Source organism: Chelonoidis abingdonii, chromosome 9, assembly GCF_003597395.2.
Source record: "Chelonoidis abingdonii isolate Lonesome George chromosome 9, CheloAbing_2.0, whole genome shotgun sequence".
NCBI classification, from domain to species: Eukaryota; Metazoa; Chordata; order Testudines; family Testudinidae; genus Chelonoidis; species Chelonoidis abingdonii.
The window spans coordinates 81721187-81743898 of NC_133777.1; the positions used below are offsets into that span (position 1 = coordinate 81721187).

General features: G+C 42.0%; 1 protein-coding gene and 1 non-coding gene across 2 annotated transcripts in view; one reads left to right on the forward strand and one right to left on the reverse strand.

The window, feature by feature from the left end:
• SMAD3 (SMAD family member 3) overlaps positions 1-22712 on the forward strand; it is a 119871-nt gene that overhangs the window by 91280 nt on the left and 5879 nt on the right. The window contains exons 2-8 of the mRNA XM_075069739.1: positions 282-475; positions 1699-1833; positions 2615-2689; positions 5298-5348; positions 13868-14080; positions 16803-16940; positions 19597-19741. Of these exons, the coding sequence (XP_074925840.1) occupies positions 391-475; positions 1699-1833; positions 2615-2689; positions 5298-5348; positions 13868-14080; positions 16803-16940; positions 19597-19741 (842 nt within the window). The 5' untranslated portion in view covers positions 282-390. The remainder of the gene's footprint in view (positions 1-281; positions 476-1698; positions 1834-2614; positions 2690-5297; positions 5349-13867; positions 14081-16802; positions 16941-19596; positions 19742-22712) is intronic.
• On the reverse strand, positions 6852-6967 carry LOC116815774 (U5 spliceosomal RNA). Its single transcript, XR_004371569.1, has one exon. It is a non-coding gene; the product is annotated as a U5 spliceosomal RNA (small nuclear RNA).

The window sequence follows — 22712 nt, forward strand, 5'->3', positions numbered from 1 at the left end:
TCTTTGCAGCTCCTGTTGCAGAGAAGTGGCCTCTGGATTTTGAGGGGAGCCAGATCAGGGCAGCTTTCATTCTCCTGCTGCTAGCTGCAACCTTCCCGTTGGGTATCTTCGCACAGCACCTGCCAGAGCCTGGTCAATAATCTGTATGGTTTTTTACATATACATTAGTTCCAGGTCGGTTGTCGACTTTTTTGTCAGTTTTCTTTAATACTGTACATCTCTGAGATGAAGAAAAGCAAAACACATACATGTTCATTATCATTATTATTTTCTTAATGCAGATCACTAGATGGCCGGTTGCAAGTATCCCACCGTAAAGGGCTTCCCCATGTAATCTACTGCCGGCTATGGCGTTGGCCAGACCTTCATAGCCACCATGAGCTGCGTGCCATGGAGATGTGCGAGTATGCCTTTAACATGAAGAAAGATGAAGTCTGTGTCAACCCCTATCACTACCAAAGAGTGGAGACTCCAGGTATTGTGGACATTCTGGGTATTTCAGCTTCTCCATGCAAGGGCAGGAGTCTGTTTAAAGTTTCAGGACAAAATAAAAATAGCATGCGTGGTGTTTTAAAACCAAAAGGTTTCTATTATTAGCTACTTCTCCCTAACTCCCTCCCACGTCTTGTGGTGAAATAGTGCATCTATCTACATCTTTATTTATGGTGAAGAGAGGGAAACTTCAGCACACACAAATCAAAAAAATCTAAGTTTAAGCAGATTATATTCCTGCCAAGCTCCAAACATATTATTTGTGTGCACATACAGGGCTTGTCTACACTACCGTGCGGGGTTGACCTAAGATATGCAGCTTCAGGTATGTGAATAGTATAGCTGAAGTTGACGTACTTAGATCTACTTACTGCGGTGTCTTCACTGTGGTAAGTCGACAGCTGACACTCTCCCATCGAGTCTGCTTGCGCTCCTCGTTCTGGTGGAGTACCGGAGTTGATGGGAGAGCGCTCAGCTGTTGATTTATTGTGTCTATGCTAGACTCCATAGATCAACCCCCACTGGATCGATCACTGCCCATTGATCCGGTGGGTAGTGTAGACAAGCCCATAGAGAGGGTCCAACCTTTAATTCTCTTCCTGGGGTGTTCTTTATTTACTGAAATAACAATAAAGTTCCTGCCATGTTTTGCTGATGAGTCTAGCTGTTTCTGAGGATTGCTCCCTGAACAAACCCTCTATTTGTCCCTAGCTTCCTGTGCCTCTGAGAGATTCAAACTCTCTCTTATATCCATAGTTGTAACTAATAGGACCTCGCTGGTCTATCTTTCCATGTCAGTCAGCAGAACAGCTCTAGATTTCTATACAGAGACCCTAAAATATTAACTCTGCTCTAACTTAGAATTTTCTTTTTTCATCTCTTGGTGTATCTTGTCTTCTCTGTGACTCTCTCTTAAATTGCTAATATCTCAGGGTAGGGATTGTCTTTATTTTTGTGTCCTATACAGCACCAAACATCTTGTCAGCACTTACTAATAGATAGTAACATTTCACCACTAGCCTTTCCTGGAGCCACTTTCATAGTTCTGAATGCTGATTGGAGTTACCTGCATGTGTGAGAATGGTATTCCAAGGGCTGGATTTCTCCTCATTTTCCAATATTTCATGTTGGGTCAGTGTAAGGTGTCATGTTATAAACTTGCTGTTAATATCACTGTCCTGCTCTGTTTTCTTTCCATCTGTTCAGTTTTACCTCCAGTGCTGGTACCAAGGCACACAGAGATTCCAGCAGAGTTCCCGCCATTAGACGATTATAGTCATTCCATTCCAGAGAACACTAACTTCCCGGCAGGTATTGAGCCACAAAGCAACTACATTCCAGGTACTGTATGGCCTCCATCTAGGAAACAAAGGGGGTGAAGAAAGGGCCTATTGCCCAGTAAATGACTGATACATATGTGGCACACTGGCTGAGCTCTGTTTTTCTCCATTCCATCATTACCCTCCTCATTAACCTTTAGAACCCCTGGGCTCCCTAACTGGCTGAACCAGATTGTGTTCAGATCTTGAGGTAGACAGAGCCCATTCTTAATCACTATTATAGATCAGTGGTTTATTAACCAAAGTTGTCGTCAACCAAAAACGCACGCGCTGCTGCTTAAATCCTTTGCTGTACATTCTGCTCTGCCCCCTCCGTGGGATGGATTTAAAATACGTTGTAGAGTGTTTTGCTGAGAGAACTTTCTGAAAACAAATTCAGGTTCAGACAAAATTCAGCCATTTCACATTTGGATAAGCCTTTGTGAATCTGAAAAAGCTATTTAGCATATCTTACTGTATATCTGCATAAGGGCGTGTATTCATTAGAGACCTACAGCTCATCTATACTGGCGGTCCAGGAGGGTGCAATTCAGAGAGGAGAAAAACAAGAGGAATGAAAACTGCAAAATCATTGTGAAATTGTATCTGAAACTAAAATCCTAAATTTCTGCTCCGTTATCATAAAAAGGCCTCCTGTGACCTCTACTCTACTTCTTGTGTTCCCTCCCTCTTTATAAAGTATTTCATTAGTCCACTATGAATAGAGATCAGAGAGAGATATTTTGATAATGTCTGAACTCTGCAATCAACTGTAATTGACAGTTTAATCTCCTGATTTCCAGAGACACCTCCTCCAGGTTACCTGAGTGAGGATGGAGAAACCAGTGACCATCAGATGAACCACAGCATGGATGCAGGTGGGTCATCTCTGGCCATTTCCTGTAGCTTTCTGGGTCAAATCCTGAGACTCTTACTTAATTCTTAGGCCACCGATGAGTTCCCTGACTAAGGGCCTTGGCATCTGACCCTATATTTTTAAATATGTCATTATATTGCATATTTATTTGTTACGCTATAACATGCAGAGGATTTTGGTTTGAGGACCATTCTTATATCTCTTTTGAGTGCTGCTGAGTAGTTTTTTGTTGTTTGTTTGTTTGTTTTTTGTTGCTTTGGCAGTCTGAGTAGCTTTTTTTTCTTTTTTTTTTTTTTTGCTTGGGGTGGCAAAAATGGTGGAGGACAGATGCAGTTTGGATTCCACAGGGTGGCCTACACTGTATAACACACCTTAAACCCACTGGAAAAAGGTTCACCATGCACTCCCGTGCCCCAGAGCACCAGCTGCTAGACACAAGTAAACAGGAGAGTGGAGCACTGACCACTGGCCTCCTACTTTTCCTTGCAGTCAGAAGTTTGTATTGTCTGCATTTAGTCTGGGTCCTTATTATTAGAACTGTGCATGCATGCACAAATTGTGTACCCAGTCAGCACATTCATTGAAAGCAATGGTGCGATCAGACCAAGTGTTTGCCCTTGCAAATGGCCAAGTAAGTGTGTTTGAATATTGGGCCATGAGTACTGAGACGTTCAGAGACTGCATTCTTTGTGTTTAGCAAATGCTTCACCATAAACCATCAATCCCCTTCTCAGTTTCTCTGTGGCATTTAAACAAGTACTATTGGGCTGTGTATCAGATTATTTGCTCTTGGAATTAGTGCTAAGATATATGAACACAAGGTAGTTAAACAGATGAGGACCTACAGCCCTCACTCACATAAGTAATCCTTACCCAAGACATCCTGTTGATGTTGGAGTTACCCTTTTGAATAAGAGTTGCTGAATCCATCCCTTAGTTTATAAAAGCTGTGTTTGAAAAACAAAGACACATTTCTGGTTAAAATGGTTACTGCTTGAAAAGAGAAATACACAAATATGAGCTTCATTCAAACAAAGGGAGTGCAGGGCCTAATTAATGCAGATACTGCACACAGTCAGCTCCCTTTCTGTGCATGACTTGGACTTCAGAGTGCATGTGGAATTATAAAAGAAGAATGACAGATTTACAGTCTTTCTCCACAATGATACAGATGGAGGAAGGCAAGCGTGGGTTTGTTTGCCCATATCAAACGTGAGCCTACTGACACAATCCATTTTGGTGCATGCAATTATTGGTACTGTGGTTGACATCCGGAATGTAAATAGGGCCTTTTGGGATAAAATACTGGAACAGAGTTGGCCGAGAAGATACCATAAATACCCAATTTATGTTCAAAAGCTATATCCGTTCTCTCTGTGGGTCTTCCACTCCCTCACATGTCATGGACTTTGTTCTTTTTATAAGAACGGATTTTTAAAAAAGCTAGCAGAGCTCAGTGGAAGGCAAGGCTCTGCAATGTGCGTTCATACCTGCCAAGCCTTCATATTTTCTTGCAAAGCTCCAGTATAATGCCTCCTTTTTTTTGTTGGAACCAATTCTGTTCAGATGTTCAAAATATATGTGCATGTTTTCCATACAGAATTAGAATGATAAAGCCTACAACTATGGTAATTCTGCTTGTAAATTTACCTTTAATCACCTGATTCTCCATGACACTTACCTATATGGTAATTTTCACCAGGGCAAAATGAGCATAACAAGGGACGTCAACCTTTGGCACCCGGCTCGCCAGGGTAAGCATCTTGTTTACCTGCTGCATCCGCAGGTTCGGCCGATTGCGGCTCCCACTGGCCATGGTTCGCCGCTCCAGGCCAGTGGGGGCGGCGGGAAGTGGCACGGGCTGAGGAATATGCTGGCTGCCGCTTCCCGCCGCCCCCATTGGCCTAGAGCAGCGAACTGTGGCCAGTGGGAGCCGCAATCGGTCGAACCTGCGGACACGGCACGTAAACAAACCGGTCCAGCCCGCCAGGGTAAGCTCCCTGGCGAGCCGCGTGCCCAAGGTTGCCAACCCCTGGAGCATAACATGCTACCATGCTTCTCTGATAGGGAATTACACTCACTTTGCAATAATTTTGCACTAGTGTGACTAAATACATAGGGTGCAGGAAAACAGAAAATCAAAGCTGTAGCTGTCTAAGTACTCACCTTTGTGTGTAGTTGCCGTGATGGTACATGCAGTCGTATTAATGGCAAATGCAAATGAAGCAAACATGCCTATGTTCACAGTTTTGAAAATTGGGTCTCTGATCAATGAAGACCTGGAGCAGCATGAAGATGCTTAGCAATATTACTTTGTCTCATAATGATAGTAATAATAATTGGCCATTGAGGAAATTGCAAGTCTTGCTTTCCTTGATCACAGAATGAATTTCAACTGGGGCATGGGATGCTTAAGAATTCCAAGATTGTTACATATTTCATATATATCCATTGGGTTTAAGCAGCAAACACAATATTCTTAGACCAAAAAACATAAGTGCCCTTGGTTTGATCTTTAGAACCAAAAACCCATGTTAGCACTGATGTTTCTGTTTTACTGTTTTTTCTATGCAGTTACCAGCTTAATCATTATCATCTTGATTTTTCAGGTTCTCCAAATTTATCTCCAAATCCTATGTCCCCAGCACATAATAATCTGGGTAAGTATGCCATCTTCAGAACTGTGTGTAATTATAGTGATAGCCATACGGCGGGTATCTTAATGATGACATTACTGCCTGATGTTGTGGCATTGTTTAATGCTTCTTTGTGCTGATTCCCATTTATTATGGTGACAGTGATTCACAGAAGCTCAAAATTAATACTGAGATCTGCACTTACAATGTAGGGTTGGATATAAAACAAGATGCAGTGACAGACCAAAAAAAAAAGGGGAGGTGAGGCTGCCAGGGCGAATGAATGTGAGGGCAATAACAAAATTAAGATCTAGTGATCACAGGTTTGCCAGGAATGCATCCTGCTGGTTCTTATTTTAATAAATGTGTTTTAAATTAAACTCACTCTTCTAGAAAGCAACTATATAATTTTAGTTGCTTATTGTCAATCTAAGGTGCTTATCTGACCACCATTTTCTTATTATCTGAGTGCCTCATGATCTTTAATTGTATGTATCCTTGCAACACCCTTGTGAGGCAGGATGGTATGAATATCCCTATTGTACAGATGGGGAACTGGGGCATAGAGAGGCTAACTGACTTGCCCAAGGTCACACAGGAAGTCTGGTGGAGCAGGGAACTGAACCCAGATCCCCGGCTCGTGCCCTAACCACCTGGCCCACCTTATAAATTTTGTTTATTGAGATAATTGAGCAGGGGATGAGATTGGTAATGGAGTGTTGGGTGATGGAGTTTTGGAGAGCACAAGGGCAAAGTGGGGAAGGTGAGACGGGGAAAAGGTGGAAAGAAGAAACAGTAGTAGACCAAAAAGCAGGTGGTGTGCTGATGCACTTAAAATATGACAGAGGCAGATTGCAGAAGTGAGTTCAATATACTTGAAATGATTAGTGTCGATATCATAGCGCTCACGTACCGGATCAGTTGTTCTGTTTGATCCTGCAGGGTGCAGAGCATTCCTCTCAGATAGACACAGTCCCTGCACTGAAGAGCTTAGGGACAGATTGTAGCTGACCCTTCCTTGGGGACACAAGGTGAGGTCAGGGATGTTATGGTGCCGATTCAAGCCTTCTGGTTCCCATATATGTCCTACTACCTGAACTCAGGGGTGGCCTTAAGACAGGCCCTTTGCACTGGTCAGAACAGCCGAATTCATTCTGGGGACCTAGGCAGCAGTGTAGGCCTCTGCAGGGCTCATCTGTAGGCACCAAGAGCATAGTCCAGACCTTAGTATTATACCAACATATCAATGGTTCTGTTTTCATCCTATCAACTAGAGATATTTAAAATAATAAATAAGAGGAAAATGAAAGGTGTAGAAATCAAGGTTGTATAATTCTCTGAGATAAGCCTCAGGAGGTCATCTAGTCCAACCCCCTGCTCAAAGCAGGACCAATCCCCAGACAGATTTTTATCCCGGTTCCCTAAATGGCCCCTCAATGACTGAGCTCACAACCCTGGGTTTAGCAGGCCAATGGTCAAACCACTGAGCTATCCCTCCCCCCTATTTAAAAAAAAAACAAAAAAAAACCCCTCACCAAAGTGAAGCCTCACAAAATTGAGTAGAAACTCATAAATGTTCCTCCCCACAGAAATCTTTAGCAAAAGGCAAAAGATTTATACAAGCTGAAGAGAAACCAGAGTATTTTGTGAGTGTATTTCTGAACTTGCATTATATCTTCAATGTGTATCTGATTGTGCTCTTTATTTTCATGTAGACTGACAGAGGGGTCAGATCTAACCATAATGCTGGGCTCACCCCGTTTGAAATTACTCTCAGCGATCACCCTCGTACAACCCTGCGTACTGCAGGATCCGCTCTCTAAATGTTACTTAAGCCAGTAGACCCAGACCACTTCAGATTACTTTTAAAGTGCCACAGCCACAAAGCTTACGTATGCTTACAGCCCTGGCACAGAGTATCTTGACAGCACTCCAGAATTTCAGGCATTGCCTGGCTTGCTTTTGGATGTCTCGGGCTAGTCAATTTTTTATTATTTTTTTTAAAGGGTGCTGGATATATATATCTGTGTGGTACTAACATTTTTCTTTGGCTTAACTGTCAAAGCCTAAGAAGGAAGAGGGTTTTTTGTGGGGGTTGGCGGGTTGGTTTTTTTGACTGCATCATTTATGCTCAAGTGTGCTGCTTGTGAGTCATTTGGAATTTCCAATGTTGTTTATCAACATTTTAAACAACAACAACAAAAAACCCAATCCAGATTGCTTTTTGTTGCTGCAGATAGCAACCACCTCACCCACATCATTAAGGAGTCTCTAGGAATCAGGCTTCAGTGCATGTTTTTTTTCAACAAAGGCAATGGTTATTAAACCATGCTGCTTGGCTGGTCGATCTGTAGGATGTCTAATGTGGTGTCTGGTAGCAAAGACTAAGTAAGGGCAGCCAAAGCATGTTAACCACAAGTAATCCATTTGTAGTCTCTGAAGCTGGAGTCAGAAAATGTAATAATTTGAAATCATATGAAAGGGACAGAGCCAGGATTTACAAGATGAACATTTGCTGTTCTTGGACAAGTTCATAGCTTGTGGATGTTTCAAAAAAAAATTTTTTTTTTTAATTTCTTGTAGGGTGTTGAGTTGTAGGTAATTTTAAAATAAGCAAAATGACACATTGATAATCATACTTGTCAGTAGTGATGGAAGTCTTATTGCTATCTACACGCAGTTGGGTGATCTGCCCAAAATGAAGAGTTGGTGGTGGTAACAGGGTAGATGACAATACAAAAACAAAAAAAACCCAACCCACTTCCTCCCTCAACCAGCAGTGTCAGAAGACAGACCAAAGACTGAATGGGCCATGGGAAATGAACTCCCTCTCTCTGCACTGCAGGTGGTTTCTCCAGATCAGAGGGAATGTGAGTGCACCTGGCAAGGAGTCCACTTGAAAAGACTTTTTTGGTTCAAAAGTTTAGTTGTCAAGCACATGTTTTAGTGAAAGTTACAAATACTAAGTGATCTCCTATTTCGTTTGTTTCAACTTAACCCCCCCTCCCCCAATAAATCTATGGCTACTCGTGCTGTGTGGATATTCAGATTGAGGTCAGGAAGTTTATACGGCAAAGGTCCAGAATTGGGTATGCATATTGTTATCTATGAGTTTGGTATACTGGAAATCCGTTGTCCTCTTCCTCAGTGTTGGCTCTACAAGAGGCTTGATGCAGACACTGCAAGTGAAATAACCACATACCATATGGTCAGATGAGTTAGTACTACAGGCCTCAGCTGGTTTCTGTGGTGCAACGCTGCTATTCCAAAAAAAAATAAATAAAAGAGTATTCCCAAGCCCTTCTGAAAGTTCAGTGGTTATAGAGTATAATGATAATGAAGAGACTGCTCGCTTGCAGTCTCTCTTGCTTTCTCTCTGTGTGCTGATTTAAGGATGAGGTTAGAGATGTGGCAGCCATAACTGGTACATATGGATTAAAATACAGAACTTCTGACAGAGACTGTGTTATCTGAGAATCCAGTGATGGTGTTGCCTTACAAAAGAATAACCACCAATCTAAATGTTAGGATCTGAAATAAGAGGCTTTTAATATTTTCTTCTCACTTGCCCTAGCCCAGTACAGACCTTCCTGGCCACCATCTTTGTAATTTAATACAATTCTTGAATATCATTAGAATTGGCTGAAATTTTCCACAGAAAAATATCAATTTTGATAAAATTTTCCCTACAGGTAAATTATAAATGAATAGAGTCAGTATTTCAAAAATTAAATAAATTTTTGCCTCGACTGTCATCTCATATCAGTTTTTTGGAAGCTGAAAAACCTAAACATTCAATTTTCAGTTTTTGGATTTTCAGGGATTTCCTCCCTTCCCTCTCTTAAAAATTGCGAGGGAAGCCTGATGAAAAACCCCTTTTCACACTTTTGTAATGTTTTCCAACTGAAAAACAGAATGAAAAAATTGAGGGTTTTTTCCCACCTTTTCACACCTTTGAGAAACTTTTGTTTTGACTAGTTTCAATATTTAGTGTGGAAAAGTGAAATTTTTGGACTAGAAGTTTCAGATGGCCATTTTCCCCACAAAGTTTTGAGTGGGAAAAATGTAGGGTTTCCGACAAGCACTGTGTATTATAAACATAACAAATGCTTGCTGCTCTGATCATACGTTACAAGTGCCATTTCTTGCTTGATGCAAGAATTTTCAGAAAGGAGCCACCAGTTCCATTCCATCTTTTTGTATAAAGTACTTCACCAAATTTCCATGAATAAGATCTGAGATAAATTCAGTGACCTATCTCACCGTAGGGTGAGTGCTGGGAATAGCATGAAGTGATTTGTTATATCAATTCACTTTATATTTTTACTTAGATTGATGTAAAGAGCCTGCAGTTGTTCTCCTCTGCAGCTGAGCCAACAGAAATACTGCTAGAGGTCTAGCTCAGAGATTATGAGAGAATAAGTTGGATGGGTCTCATGCCAGTACTCAGGAGACATTTATTGACCTCACGATTCAGCATGATAGGGATCCTTTCTTGAGAGAGACTCAGGACAGGAAAAAGCAAGCATCTTGTGTATCAGAGTTGAAATGGATTGGCAGTCGTGTGTGTGGAAGATTGAAGGAGGATTTACCTGCTTACTACATATCCTTTCTTTAGCTCTTTGTACAGTCCCTGTGGGCATTGTGTGGATCTAGCATTACTACAAGTTCTTACTTGCGTGAGAACCAAATGCATAAAAATCAAAATGATACGTGCAGACCACTTCTGACACAGGAGGTAACTCATCCTTTCCATGATGGCTTAAAACTTAGCATAAGCCTTATACCACAATCATAGGGAAGGCAGCATCATTAAACATTCAGTTGCATTTCTTAGAGACTAGTGCATTTCCAACAAGATTCATGAGTGGTGAGTTTGTTGGTTTCTGTCTTTCCTAAAATTGCAAATTAAGCCAGACGTGAAATTTCTGTACATCCTTTAGTGGGGACCCGCAGTCCCCTTGAGTCACAACCCAAGCGGAGGTGATTGCTGAAGGAAAGTACCACAAAAGTATATACAGTACCACAGGTTGTGGATGCTTCTACAACCCAAGGGCAGCATCACTCTGAAGATACCACTTGCAGGGCTAAAAACTTGTTTTGCTTTTATAAAACTTAATAGACTCTTATTTAGAAATGTTTGCTCTTGGATAGGAGCAAGCATGGATTTTTTTAAAGCAAATGAGCATGATTTAATTTACCTTGATTAGCATTGCTATTTGCTGTACATTTGTCAGAATGATTTCAGCACTCACAGATAGGTGCCTCAGTCCAAAACTGCTAATCAGTGAAAATTGTAGAAACTCGCTTTAGACATGGCAATCCCAGTTTGGCAGTTAAATGAGTAACATAGGAGAAAGAGGCAGAGATGGAAAAGGAACAGCATGTATTGTACTTGATGACTCGTGGATTTGTACAATAGCATGTAAATGTGTGAGGGGAAATGTTCAAAGATTTTTTGCTTTATGTTTGAAGAAACCTACGTTATGCTCATAAGAATGTTCTAGCATACATTTCTCTTCAGTTGAGGCCAGGGCCCCCATAAGTAAATAAATACTCCATTTTATGGAATTACTTTCTGTTAATTTTTGCTCTGAGGGTTACACTCTGATTCCTTTGGGTCTTATGCTGGCACGCATATACCACCTAAGAGAGCAGAAATGTCAGCCTTAGCTTGGGAAGTAGTTTTCTTTTAATTTGTTCACCAAAGGGAGCAGAGGTTGCCCCTCAATAGAAAAAGATAAGAACAGGCTCTCACCCTTTCAAAATTTCTGGATTTGGATAGGATGTGTTAGGGTCAGGGAGCCTCAGAGAGAGGTCCCTTGCCTTCACAGAGAGGTCCTTTGCTGCTTGGATTCCTGGGGTGCTGTGGCACTTGGACAGCACATCTCCTAAGGAACCAGCAGCAGGTTGTCAGGTGTCCTGAGAACACTCTTTTCCCTCAAAAATTGTGGAGAGAAGTTATTACAGACTATCTGCAGTAACTGGTGCTGGCTTCCCTCACACATTTGGGGCTTTGGGAAGAACTGTCAGAGACCTGCCCCCAGAGACTGACCACAAGGAAGGGTGTCTGTGAAGTAGGGGAAGAGGACAACGATCAGCAGAGTAATAATACCTAGCTCGTATCTAGTGTTTCTCATCCATACATCTCAAAACACTTTACAAAAGAGGTCAGTATTATTATCCCCATTTTACAGATGAGGAAACTGAGCACAGAGGGGAGAATTGATTTGCCCCAGGTCACCTAGCAGGCCAGTGGCAGAGCTAGGACTAGAACCCAAGTCTCCTGAGTCCTGGTCTGGTACTCTATTCTATTAATATGAGACAATGGGATGATACTGAGTGATGGGGATGCATATGAAATGTTCAGGGAATTAAGGGCGCTATTTACACAATACCTGAAACAGTGAAAGAATGTTGCATCTGTACTGGTACTAGTTCTGGTTTAGAGGAGTGTCAGGGTCTCTTTCCCATTTTGAACTTTAGTGTCCAGAAAGTGGGGACCTGCATGTCCCTTCTAAGCTTAATTCCTAGCTTAGATCTGATAATGCTGCCACCAACCAAAATATAGTGTTTGGTACACTTTCTGTCCCCCCAAAACCTTCCCTGGGGAACCCTGAGATGTACTCCTGATCCAAACTCCTAGATTCTAAAACAGAGAGAATAACTCCCCGCTCCCCCTCCCAGACTCCTGAGAGAGAGACACGATCTAACTCTTGGATCCTAAAACAGAAGAAATTAACTTTCCTCCCCTCCAACTTTTCCTGAGAAGTACACTGATCAATCCTTGGATCCTAAACAGAGGGAGTTTTCCTCCCTTCACTCCTTTCCCCACAAATCCTGGTGAGTTCAGACCAGTCCCTTGGTCTTACACAAGACAAAATCAATCAGGTTCTTAAAAGAAGCTTTAATTAAAGAAAGAAAAAGTAAAATTATCTTTGTAAATCAATGGAAAAATGTTACAGGGTTCCTGTACCTAGCCAGAGGATCCCCTCCCAGCCTAAGTCTAATTACAGCAAACAGAGGTGAAATATCCTTCAGCAAAATACACATTTGCAATAAAGAAACAAACATAAATTCTAATCCCGTTTCTTCATTATTACTATCTTGAACTGAGAGACTGTTCAGTAAGATTGGAGAACCTGGTTGCATTCAGCTTCTCTTATCAGAGAGAACAATGAACAGAACAAACAGCACAAAACAAAGACTTCCCTCCACCAAGATTTGAAAGTATCTTGTCTCCCAGTTGGTCCTTTGGTCAGATGTCAGCCAGGTTCACTGAGCTTATTAACCCTTTACAGGTAAAAGAGACATTAACCCTTAACTATCTGTTTATGACAAGGAGTATAAAATAGGGCTTGGTCCTGCCTCCACTGTAGTCAGTAGGAATTTTGCCATTGATTTCAGTGGAGGCAGGCGCAGTTCCACATGGTGCTGGTGGTGTTTTTTTGAGGTATATGGCTATCCTTGCATCTGTATCCCACTTACTGGGATATGTTAACGCTTGTTAACATAATTGTCTTTCTGGTTCAGATAAATGCAAAGATCATTTGGACTGTACTAGTGTAAAGGCTGCATTCTGGGTATAGCTGAGTGTGAACTTGAACAGGATACAGCTGAATAGCAGCTTCACTTTCTCTTAATTGGCTAAACTTTCCAGGACATATGTTTGTTCTTAAAAGCTAAGGAGCTGGCGACAGATGTTTATATAAGAAATGACACTGAACCTCTTTTCTTGGGCTGCTCTTCTTTGCAAGGAAGAGAGGAGCAGAGGTGGGGCCTGTCTTTGTCAGAGCTGATCTCTATAGCCCCGTGCCCAGAGCACTGAAGAAATACCATAGGGGGGAACCTGGTAGTGGGAGGGGGGAAGATAGTGCTTTCTGTTGTTCACTATTAAATCTTCTACCCAACCAAGGAGCAGCATTCGAGTGTTTTTAAGATATCCTCACTTGCTTAGAATGGGGATGAGGAGATTAAATTACTATCAACTGTTACTGGAATTGACTTTAGCAGGAGTAGAAGAATTTCAGTTTCTTTAGTCTTACAGTCATGCCCCTGTTGCACATTTAGTACTGTCCTCTTCAAAAGGACTCAGTGCAATAAGATGGTGCAGCTCGTTTCAGTTGGAACCACAAGCTGAATCAAACCACTGGTGAGCTCAGAAGCTGGACCAATGGGCCAAAATTTTGCTCAGTTACATACATTTACTGAGCGCAGAATTTAGCCCATTGATTTTAGGTAAGGTTTTTTGAATAGGACAGTAGCTACCTGAAATTAATGTTGTGTTTCATAGTTTGTGAGTTCAGTTTTATAGGTGGTAAAGATTAAGTCCATTAAGTGGTAATGGTGGCTATTTGTGATTATTCTGCATCCCAACTGCTTTGCGGTTGATGTAACTTTCTTGCTGCAACCCATTCAAATCTATCAAGTAATTAAAGCTTGGTTGTTAAATAAACACAAGCAGTGGAGCTGAATAATATTCTTAAATGTTTCATTTTCTTCAAAGAGCCTCTCTGATTTCTTTCCTGTTTTGCTTTGTGCAGATCTGCAGCCTGTTACCTACTGCGAGCCAGCTTTCTGGTGCTCTATATCCTACTATGAACTCAACCAGCGAGTAGGGGAGACGTTCCATGCTTCACAGCCTTCGATGACCGTGGATGGCTTCACCGATCCCTCTAACTCGGAACGCTTCTGTCTTGGCTTATTGTCTAATGTGAACAGAAATGCCGCAGTGGAGCTCACAAGACGACACATTGGTAATGCCTATTTTCTTGTTGCTATTACCATCTGTTGAGTGGGAGGGGAAGGTGTAGAGGGTTGGATACAGAGTGCTGAAGATTAAATCAGCCATCTGTGTAGCTTGATCAGTTTTAGTTAAGTTTCTCCATTATTTTAACATTAAAATTCCATAATATAAAAGTGTATTTTACAACAGTAAAATAAAAAGATGTTTTAGAGTAGATTTATTAGACATAATAGAAGTTGAATTGTATCTATCAGTAAATTTATTTCTAAATGTTATGAGAGATCTCCTTGTGTTTTTACTCTTTCCTGCCTCTTCCCTCATGAATAGAAAACAGTGGCTTGATCCAAATCCCATTGGAATGGAAAGACTCCCATTGAATCAATGGGAGTCGTATCTGTGATCTGGAGGATGGCGTGGATTGCACCCTCAGCAAGTTTTCAGATAACACTAAACTGGGAGGAGTGGTAGATATGCTGGAGGGTAGGGAATAGGATACAGAGGGACCTAGACAAATTAGAGGATTGGGCCAAAAGAAACCTGATGAGGTTCCACAAGGACAACTGCAGAGTCCTGCATTTAGGACGGAAGAATCCCATGCACCGCTACAGACTAGGGACCAAGTGGGTAGGCAGCAGTTCTGCAAAAAGGGACCTAGAGGTTATAGTGGACGAGAAGCTGGATATGAATCAACAGTGTGCCCTTGTTGCCAAGAAGGCTAACAGCATTTTGGGCTGTATAATTAGGAACATTGCCAGCAGATTGAGGGATGTGATCATTCCCCTCTGTTCAGCATTGGTGAGACTTCATCTGGAGTAGTGTGTCCAGTTTTGGGCCCCACACTACAAGAAGGATGTGGAAAAATTGGAAAGAGCCCAGCGGAGGGCAACAAAAATTATTAGGGGGCTGGTTTGATAGCTGCTTTTCAACCTACCTGAAAGGGGGTTCAGAGAGGATGGATCTAGACTGTTTCTAGTGGGTACCAGATGACAGAACAAGGAGTAATGGTCTCAAGCTGCAGTGGGGAGTTTAGGTTGTCATATTAGGAAAAACTTTTTCACTAGGAGGGTGGTGAAGCACTGGAATGGGTTACCTAGGGAGGTGATGGAATCTCCTTTCTTAGAGGTTTTTAAGGTCAGGCTTGGGAATTGGTCCTGCTTTGAGCAGGGGGTTGGACTTGATGACCTCCTGAGGTCCCTTCCAACCATGATATGATTCTATAATCTAGGTATTTATAAGATCATCCATCACCTACATGCATTTTAAACAAGGATAACTCCATTTCCTTCAGTGGCGCTATTCCTGATTTACACCATGGAAAGCAAGAGCAGATTGAGGTCCTGACAGTGCTGAACATTAATTAGCAAGTTAGGCCTAATTCTGTCCTTGGTTAAACTGGTGTAAAAGTTAGTGGAGTTTTTCCCCATTTAAACTGGTGAGGGCAGTATTAGGCCCTTCCTATGCGACTTAATGGTACAAGTTAGTTTCTCTGCCTCCAGGCACCAGCTCCAGGCACCAGCATTCCAAGCAGGTGCTTGGGGTGGCAATCTGCAAGGGGCAGCAGTCCATGTGTTTTTGCAGCTCCAAGCAGCACACCGAATTGGCACCGCAGATGGCAGGGGCAGTCCGTGTGCAGTTAGGTGGCAAGCGCGTTTCCGTGGCGGCACAGCAGCTTCTATGTTCAGCTGCCCGCGGCGGCAATTTGGCGGTAGCTTCTCTCTTAATCCGGAAGACAGAAGCCACTGAATTGCCACCGCCACAGAAATGTGCGTGCTGCCCTAAAGGCACACGGACTGTCCCCGCCGTCCACAGCGGCAATTTGGCATGCTGCTTGGGACGGCAAAAACAGTAGAGCCAGCCGTGCTGCCTCCTGCCAAAAAAACAAACCCTCTTCCAGCAGATTTTGCTCTTCTTTGTACCCTTTTCTGGGGCAGAACCAGTGGCTCCTTCACTTAACAGGCATTTTAATTTTTTCATTACTAAAATGGTTCCTGATGTGAGAAATCCCAAGAAACTCAAGTTAATCCTTAAATTCAGCAGGTTCCATATGCTTCAGGCAAGAGTGAATGCAAAGTTTCCACACTGGCAGTGAGAGAGAACAGCAGAGGTTTATCAGGGTTTTATAGACTGATACCTGCAATTTAGGATTTTTCAACTCAGATTATATTTATTATATTCATTTGTATATTTCCCATGGGAATTCAGGCGTTTAAGGATATAGTGAATGTTCTCTCAGGCTAAACACAATGGTTGAGAAGCCTTACATAATTTTATTCTAAATCAATTAAAAATAGTTCCATACATCTGTGGTGACCCTAGGAAGAGGTTGAAAACCATGTGTTGAACTGATGAAAAGTTCATATGGAGAATATCAGAGTGGCTAAGGGGAGGCACCTCTCAAAGTGACGGATTTATGCAGTGCATGCTGCAAAGGACAGTGTGGCTGGAGAATGCACTTCTGGCTTCCTAAATTGCTCTTCCGCTTCACTCATCTTTCTCAGCTTGAAGGCCTCACAGAAGTTTGTTGTTCCCAACATCCCATTGAAAACAAAATTACTATGTTCATTTTCCATCCTCATTGACCTTGTTTGATTCCTCCCTTTTTGATTCAGAAGTAAACCAGATTTCTAAAAATGCTTCTTCCTAGGGTTTGAGGTTTTGAATATGATAAATGTTTTCTGCATGCTTCATTGCTGACTACTGACTAAACTGAAACTGTGCCATGTGTTTTCTAGGAAGAGGAGTAAGGCTGTACTACATTGGAGGAGAGGTGTTTGCTGAGTGCCTTAGCGACAGTGCCATTTTTGTCCAATCTCCTAACTGTAACCAACGCTACGGCTGGCACCCTGCAACTGTTTGCAAGATTCCACCAGGTAACCAAGCCTGGCTTTACTCACGTGTGCTGTATGCACTATCCTGTGTAACCTTTACAAGTGAAGAATGGGAGCTCTGCATGCAGAAGTTGAGCTATTAAGAAAATGAACTAGATTTAATTAATACTATTTGTTTATAGTAATCAGAAACCTAAAACCTATTTTATGCCATCTACACAACTTCAGCAGTGTTCCTTGATAGCATGAAGGGTAGAGTTACAGTTATGAGAGTTTGTACTGTATATCCAGCCATCACCAGTGTCACTCACTCATGCCCGTCACCCCAATCGGCCTGGTTCGTAAAGATAAATGTGTAAGGGACCTTAAATAGATTCTGATTCGTGTAAGCTCCTAGTCTGGATGTGCCTTGAAAACTATTGGTACTACACAAATAAGTAATACAATAGTAGTAGTCAATGTTTTTAAACCTTTTGCTGAATGAGTGTATGAAGAAAATCTTTTTATTTTAGAAGCACCTATGTTGTTCTCTGTTATTTCCCTTTTTCTATTTTATGTTAACACATTTTAGTGTATTGATCTTATTTTAGGGAAACCACACATGGTGCCATTTCATTGTCATGGTTGTAGTACTTATATCTATCTAAAACCTACTGAAAAGTCACGGGGATTTTAGTATCAGAGGGGTAGCCGTGTTAATCTGGATCTGTAAAAAGCGACAGAGAGTCCTGTGGCACCTTACAGACTAACAGATGTATTGGAGTATAAGCTTTCGTGGGTGAATAGCCACTTCGTCAGACACGGGGGATTTTAATAGGCTTTACTTAGAAAATAAAAATACATTTATATATGTGAGTGAGTTGCGTTAGTTAAGTCAGGGTGTGAGCATATTAAGCTCTTTTAAAAACAATTTTTTTATGGCAAAAGTATTTAGAAAATAATATTTGGAATAATGAGCAAGTCCACCCTTGAGGTAGTGTTCTTGCTGGAGGCTTTGGGCCCATCCGTGGTCTCAGTTTCCTTTCTCAGATGGTTCACGAGCAGCTTCCAGTACTTTTAGGTTGCTGAGGTGACTTAACCCTCTGGCTAAATCACAAGAGTCCACTAGTTCCACAATTAACTGGGTTATGTTTGCTTATGAACTTCAATCTTCTGCTCTAGGCTTGTGTCTGGCACAGACCTTCCTCTGCAGGTCTGCACTCCTCCACCATAGTCTTTAGCCCTCCTCTTGGGCTCAGTGTCCAGCCTTTTCTGAACTCCAAACAGTCCCTTCTTCCCCTTGTTCACAAGGGTTGCTGTATCCCAGCCTCAGAGAGTGGCAGCATAAGGGGAATCCATGCCCACTGTATGCTGTGGGTTTCCAGCCCATGAACCCTAAACAACTGGGAAATCTGCCCGTAATACAAACTGCCCTGTCTTTCCTTTCTAGGACCTCTTCATATGTGCTTTGCCCGGCTTCCTCACTGGCCTTTTCCTGGCTCTTCTCTCGCTCTTCAGTGGAGCATCCCCCTACCCTCAGGTCTGCTCTCTCTGAAGCTTCTCCTCTTACTGAACACAAGCTTCCATATACCTCCCAGCAAGATTTGTTCTAGGATGGCCTGCTCCTTGATTTTCTCAGCAGAACTCTTCCAGACTCAACCAATGGGTAGCTAAGTCCTGTAGCCGCCAGATCCTTATATGTAGACATGCTCCCAGCAAAAATGGTTTGATCCCCAAACAGGTGACAATATCGGTTATGGTCAGGCTCATAAATCATGCTCAGGTGTGATTTTTTAATCACTTATTATTCATCTTGATCCGAGCATTTGTTTTTCAAACTTGGACAGACTCCGAAATGAACACTAGTCTTGTGCCAAGTTTCTAAGTCCAGCAGTTTTTAAGTATTCTGGGTAAAAAAAATGTGGCAATAATTTTTTACACTGGGAAACTTGTTATTTTTCAACTACCCAGAACTCAAAACCAGCTGAATGGATTCTTCTTTAGCTTTCAGCTGGGACCAAGCATGGAAAATTTCAGTTTGAAGGGAAATCTTTGGAACATTATGAACGAGTGAAAAGAGGGTTATAAATGAAACAGTTCTGCATTCTTAACTATAATACTTGCTACCAAACTATATAGTGTAGTCCTGACATCTGACTTCTGACAGCAAGAGCTATTTTGGCAACTAGCTGTCTATAGGATTGGGTGATGATGACTCCTGCTAATGGATACCATCTAAATTCAGCTTTTATGGTTTCTTTTGTTTTTAGCTTGTACATTTCTACTAATTCCTTAATTACACTGTCAGCAAAATTAGCAAATAATAAGGATTGAGGTTGTAATCAAGGTTTGCATTGTAATGCAGGGGAGATGAATGTGCTTTGTGTAGTGCACCTTCTTTATCCTTGGGAGGTAGAAGGAAGTGCCATGTGGTGATGCAGTCTGTTCTAGGCAACAGAACCATGCTGAAGGGGCAGGAGACCCGTCATTTGGTATTTCCTTACTTTTTTAGGGGTTGAATTGTGGAGGTGTTGCATTCATAACCAAACTTAATTTCTTTTAGAAGCTTGCTTCTTATTTATGCAATCTGTCCATAATGTAATATGGTTTGGGGATGGGGAGAGCGGAGTTAAGTGGTTTCTTTCCTTCGGCAGAAAAAAAATGGGATTTCTTAATTTAGTTACACTAATGCCATGTTGTCATGTTCCTTCCCTGACAGGGTGTAACTTGAAGATTTTTAACAACCAGGAATTTGCAGCCCTTTTGGCTCAGTCTGTGAATCAGGGTTTCGAGGCTGTGTATCAGCTGACCAGAATGTGCACAATCCGAATGAGCTTTGTCAAGGGCTGGGGAGCTGAATACAGGTCAGATCTTTTGTCTTCAACTTTCAGTAGACAGAACATTTGTGCTTATTATCACGAATCATGCATGCTCCAGTCCTTGATTTTGGGAGTCAGAGTACTCAACAAGGTCTTTATATGCTACTTTTAGAGTAGGAGACTAAGCTAGCAGTAGTTTTATTAAAGCAGATGGTATGCATTTCTTAGGGACGTGTTTTTCAAATGTTTTAATTTTGTTTCCATAACTGGAGAAATGAGAGGGAAAAGCAGATCAATCCAATATAGTACAAGCTGCGCCGTTCCTCATTGGGAGGATGTATATCTGGTTACAGTGTTGTACAGTACAGGATCTCTAACTGGAGCTTAACTGTAGGTGAATCCAGATGGACATTGTAAGAAAAATTACATGTTATTTATTTCTTGAAGTTAGATTTAAATTTGATTGCTGGAGTTTCTAATGAGCAGAATCATTGTGACTATTTATTAGTGGATTAGGTTTAGCCATAACATTTCTTTTATCAGGGACTTGTGGGATTAAATTGAAAGCAGATGGTCTTGGAAATTTACATTTTAAGATATTGGTTAGGGTCATGAAAAATTATGGTAAAATCTAATTCTTCTTGCCCCATTCTCATTGCCTGCCACATGGCAGTTGTTATTTAAATGTCCTTGTAATTACTGATCTGGCTTGCTGTTCTTTAGTTGTGGAAAGGAGTATTGAGAGGATAAATTAATAATGACCACTGTAGTTAGGACATACAGTGTGGTGTTTCCCAATACTACCGTACCTGTACAGAGAGCACAGATTAAAAACAAATGCCAGAGTTTATACTGCGATCCTGAGTAGTATTGCATTTATCAAGCAAACAGCGCTTATAAATGCTCCATAAGTCACAAAGGAGGAAAGGCAATATTTGCTAATGCCAAATGGGGGAAGTGAAATTTGTCAGGAAATAAAGGTTGTTTTGTGATAGAATAAAGTACAAAGGATTAAAACAAGATCATCTCTTAAAAATAATTATTTGATGGTGTCCCTTTAAATCTACAGCCTTATTTAAAGAGTCCGTGGTGAATATTTACTGTCTCTGGATATGCTTGCAGACATGCCTGACTGGTTCTTCTTTCCAGTCTCCTGCAGCAGAAGGGGTTGTGGGGGAGGGGGATGATGCTATAGTATCAGCTGGAGCCCAGGCCTCTCGCATTACTCTCCGGCTTCCTTCATCTCTCCAGATGTTTGGAGTCCATTTTGTTTTTAAATCTTCTGCACCCAGGCCAGACCATTTCAGCTGTGGCTCCCAGCCATGATCTCTAATGAAATCCAGATGAGCATGAGTTACTGGAAGTCAGCTATCTCATTGGAGTATTGTAGTCAGTGAAACTCTACGCTCACATTTACTGTATAGCAAAGCCCAACTTTTGCTTCCGTGCCACGAGAAATTATGTCTGATTGTCTTTGTCATAGCACAGTTATTTGTTGAACTGATTCATATGAAAAGCTTATTGAAAGCTGCATCCAGAGCATTGTTCTAGTAATCTGTGCTTTAGCTGCTTAACCAGTTGAGCAATCTGTTGGCAAGATGTTTGAGTGTTTTTGTGTTCCAGCGATCAGGGGGGCAATTGCATAAGAAGTCCATGACACACAGGCTCTTCTCTGACAGCAGAGCCTAATGCAGGCAAGCCAAATAGTAACAGAAGGCCTCCCTGGGCTAACTTACTGAAATCCATCTTCAAGCTGATGTGCTGTCAGTGAAGTCTGATTGTCTTAATAGAGAGTCAGAATAAAGCATAATGTTATAGACTTGGGGACGGGGAGAAACAGCATGCTAAAGAATAGATTTGTATGTAGTGATGCTAAGGCACTTGTTGGTATGCTCTTTGTCAGCTAGTGTTTGAGGAGCAGACAAATGTTCCTTGTTAATTTCAGTGAGAGTTTTAATTTCATAATAGCCATGAAGGGGATATTATGCTTCACTGAAATGTCAGAGTGAGCGAGAGAGTTGCTTCACTCTCCCTTGCAATCCTTTTGTCCAGGTGGCTCAGGAGACATCTTTTAGTACAAAAGACTCACCCTTGGGCCACTGAACTATGTAAACCCTGCCGGTACATCCAGTCTTGTGGTAGCACCCAGTATGCTGCCAACTCTGGTCAGCCACGCCTGATCTGGAAATGGTTGTGGTGCCTTCCAGGCAGTGTCTCCATTTTAAGATCAGAGGGTAATGGATATATATTCATAGACAGACTAGGTTGCAGCTCTTGCCCATGTAGGGAGCTAAGAAGGGGTCTTCTCACTGCTGTTCTGCAGCTCAAATAGCTGTTGCACAACGCATGTAGCAGCCCCTCAGAGATTACCCCAACACCAGCTAAGGTCTTGTATCAGCAGCAGCTTTTCTCAAGGCCACTGAGGCTTTGGCTTCCTCTTCTTAAATGATTAAAGCATAAGAGACTGAGGATGAGTTCTAAGCTAAGATATAGAGTACACTTCTCTCCAGCCTCTTCCTTTTCTGCAACAGCTGCACCTGCCCCCCAGCCCCAGAACAAGACCCATAAGCCTTCCCTTGGTGAAAAGCTGAAATCCAACTTGCTGCTCTCAAGCAGAAGGAGAGATTTCCCCCATCCTGTCCCTTGGTCTTCCTCTCCCTGCTCCGTGGCCCTCATGCCTTGTGGAGGCACATCACCTGCACCAAATGGCATCTGACCTGATGGGGGAGGACTTAGTAGGAGGCTGGTTGAGGAAGGAAGGGGATGCAGGCCAAGATAGAAAAACTATGGTTGTGAATTCAATCCTTGAGGGGGCACTTAGGGATCTGGGGCAAAAATCAGTACTTACTTGGTCCTGCTGGTGAAGGCAGTGGACTGTGCTCAATGACCCTGCAGAGGTTCCCTTCTAGTTCTGTGAGATATAGAAGTTCCACTAGGCAACAGCTCTGGCTAAGCCTCCTCCATCCACTCACTACAGCTTCCACCTCTCAGCTCCTTGAATTGTTTCGGAAATTCA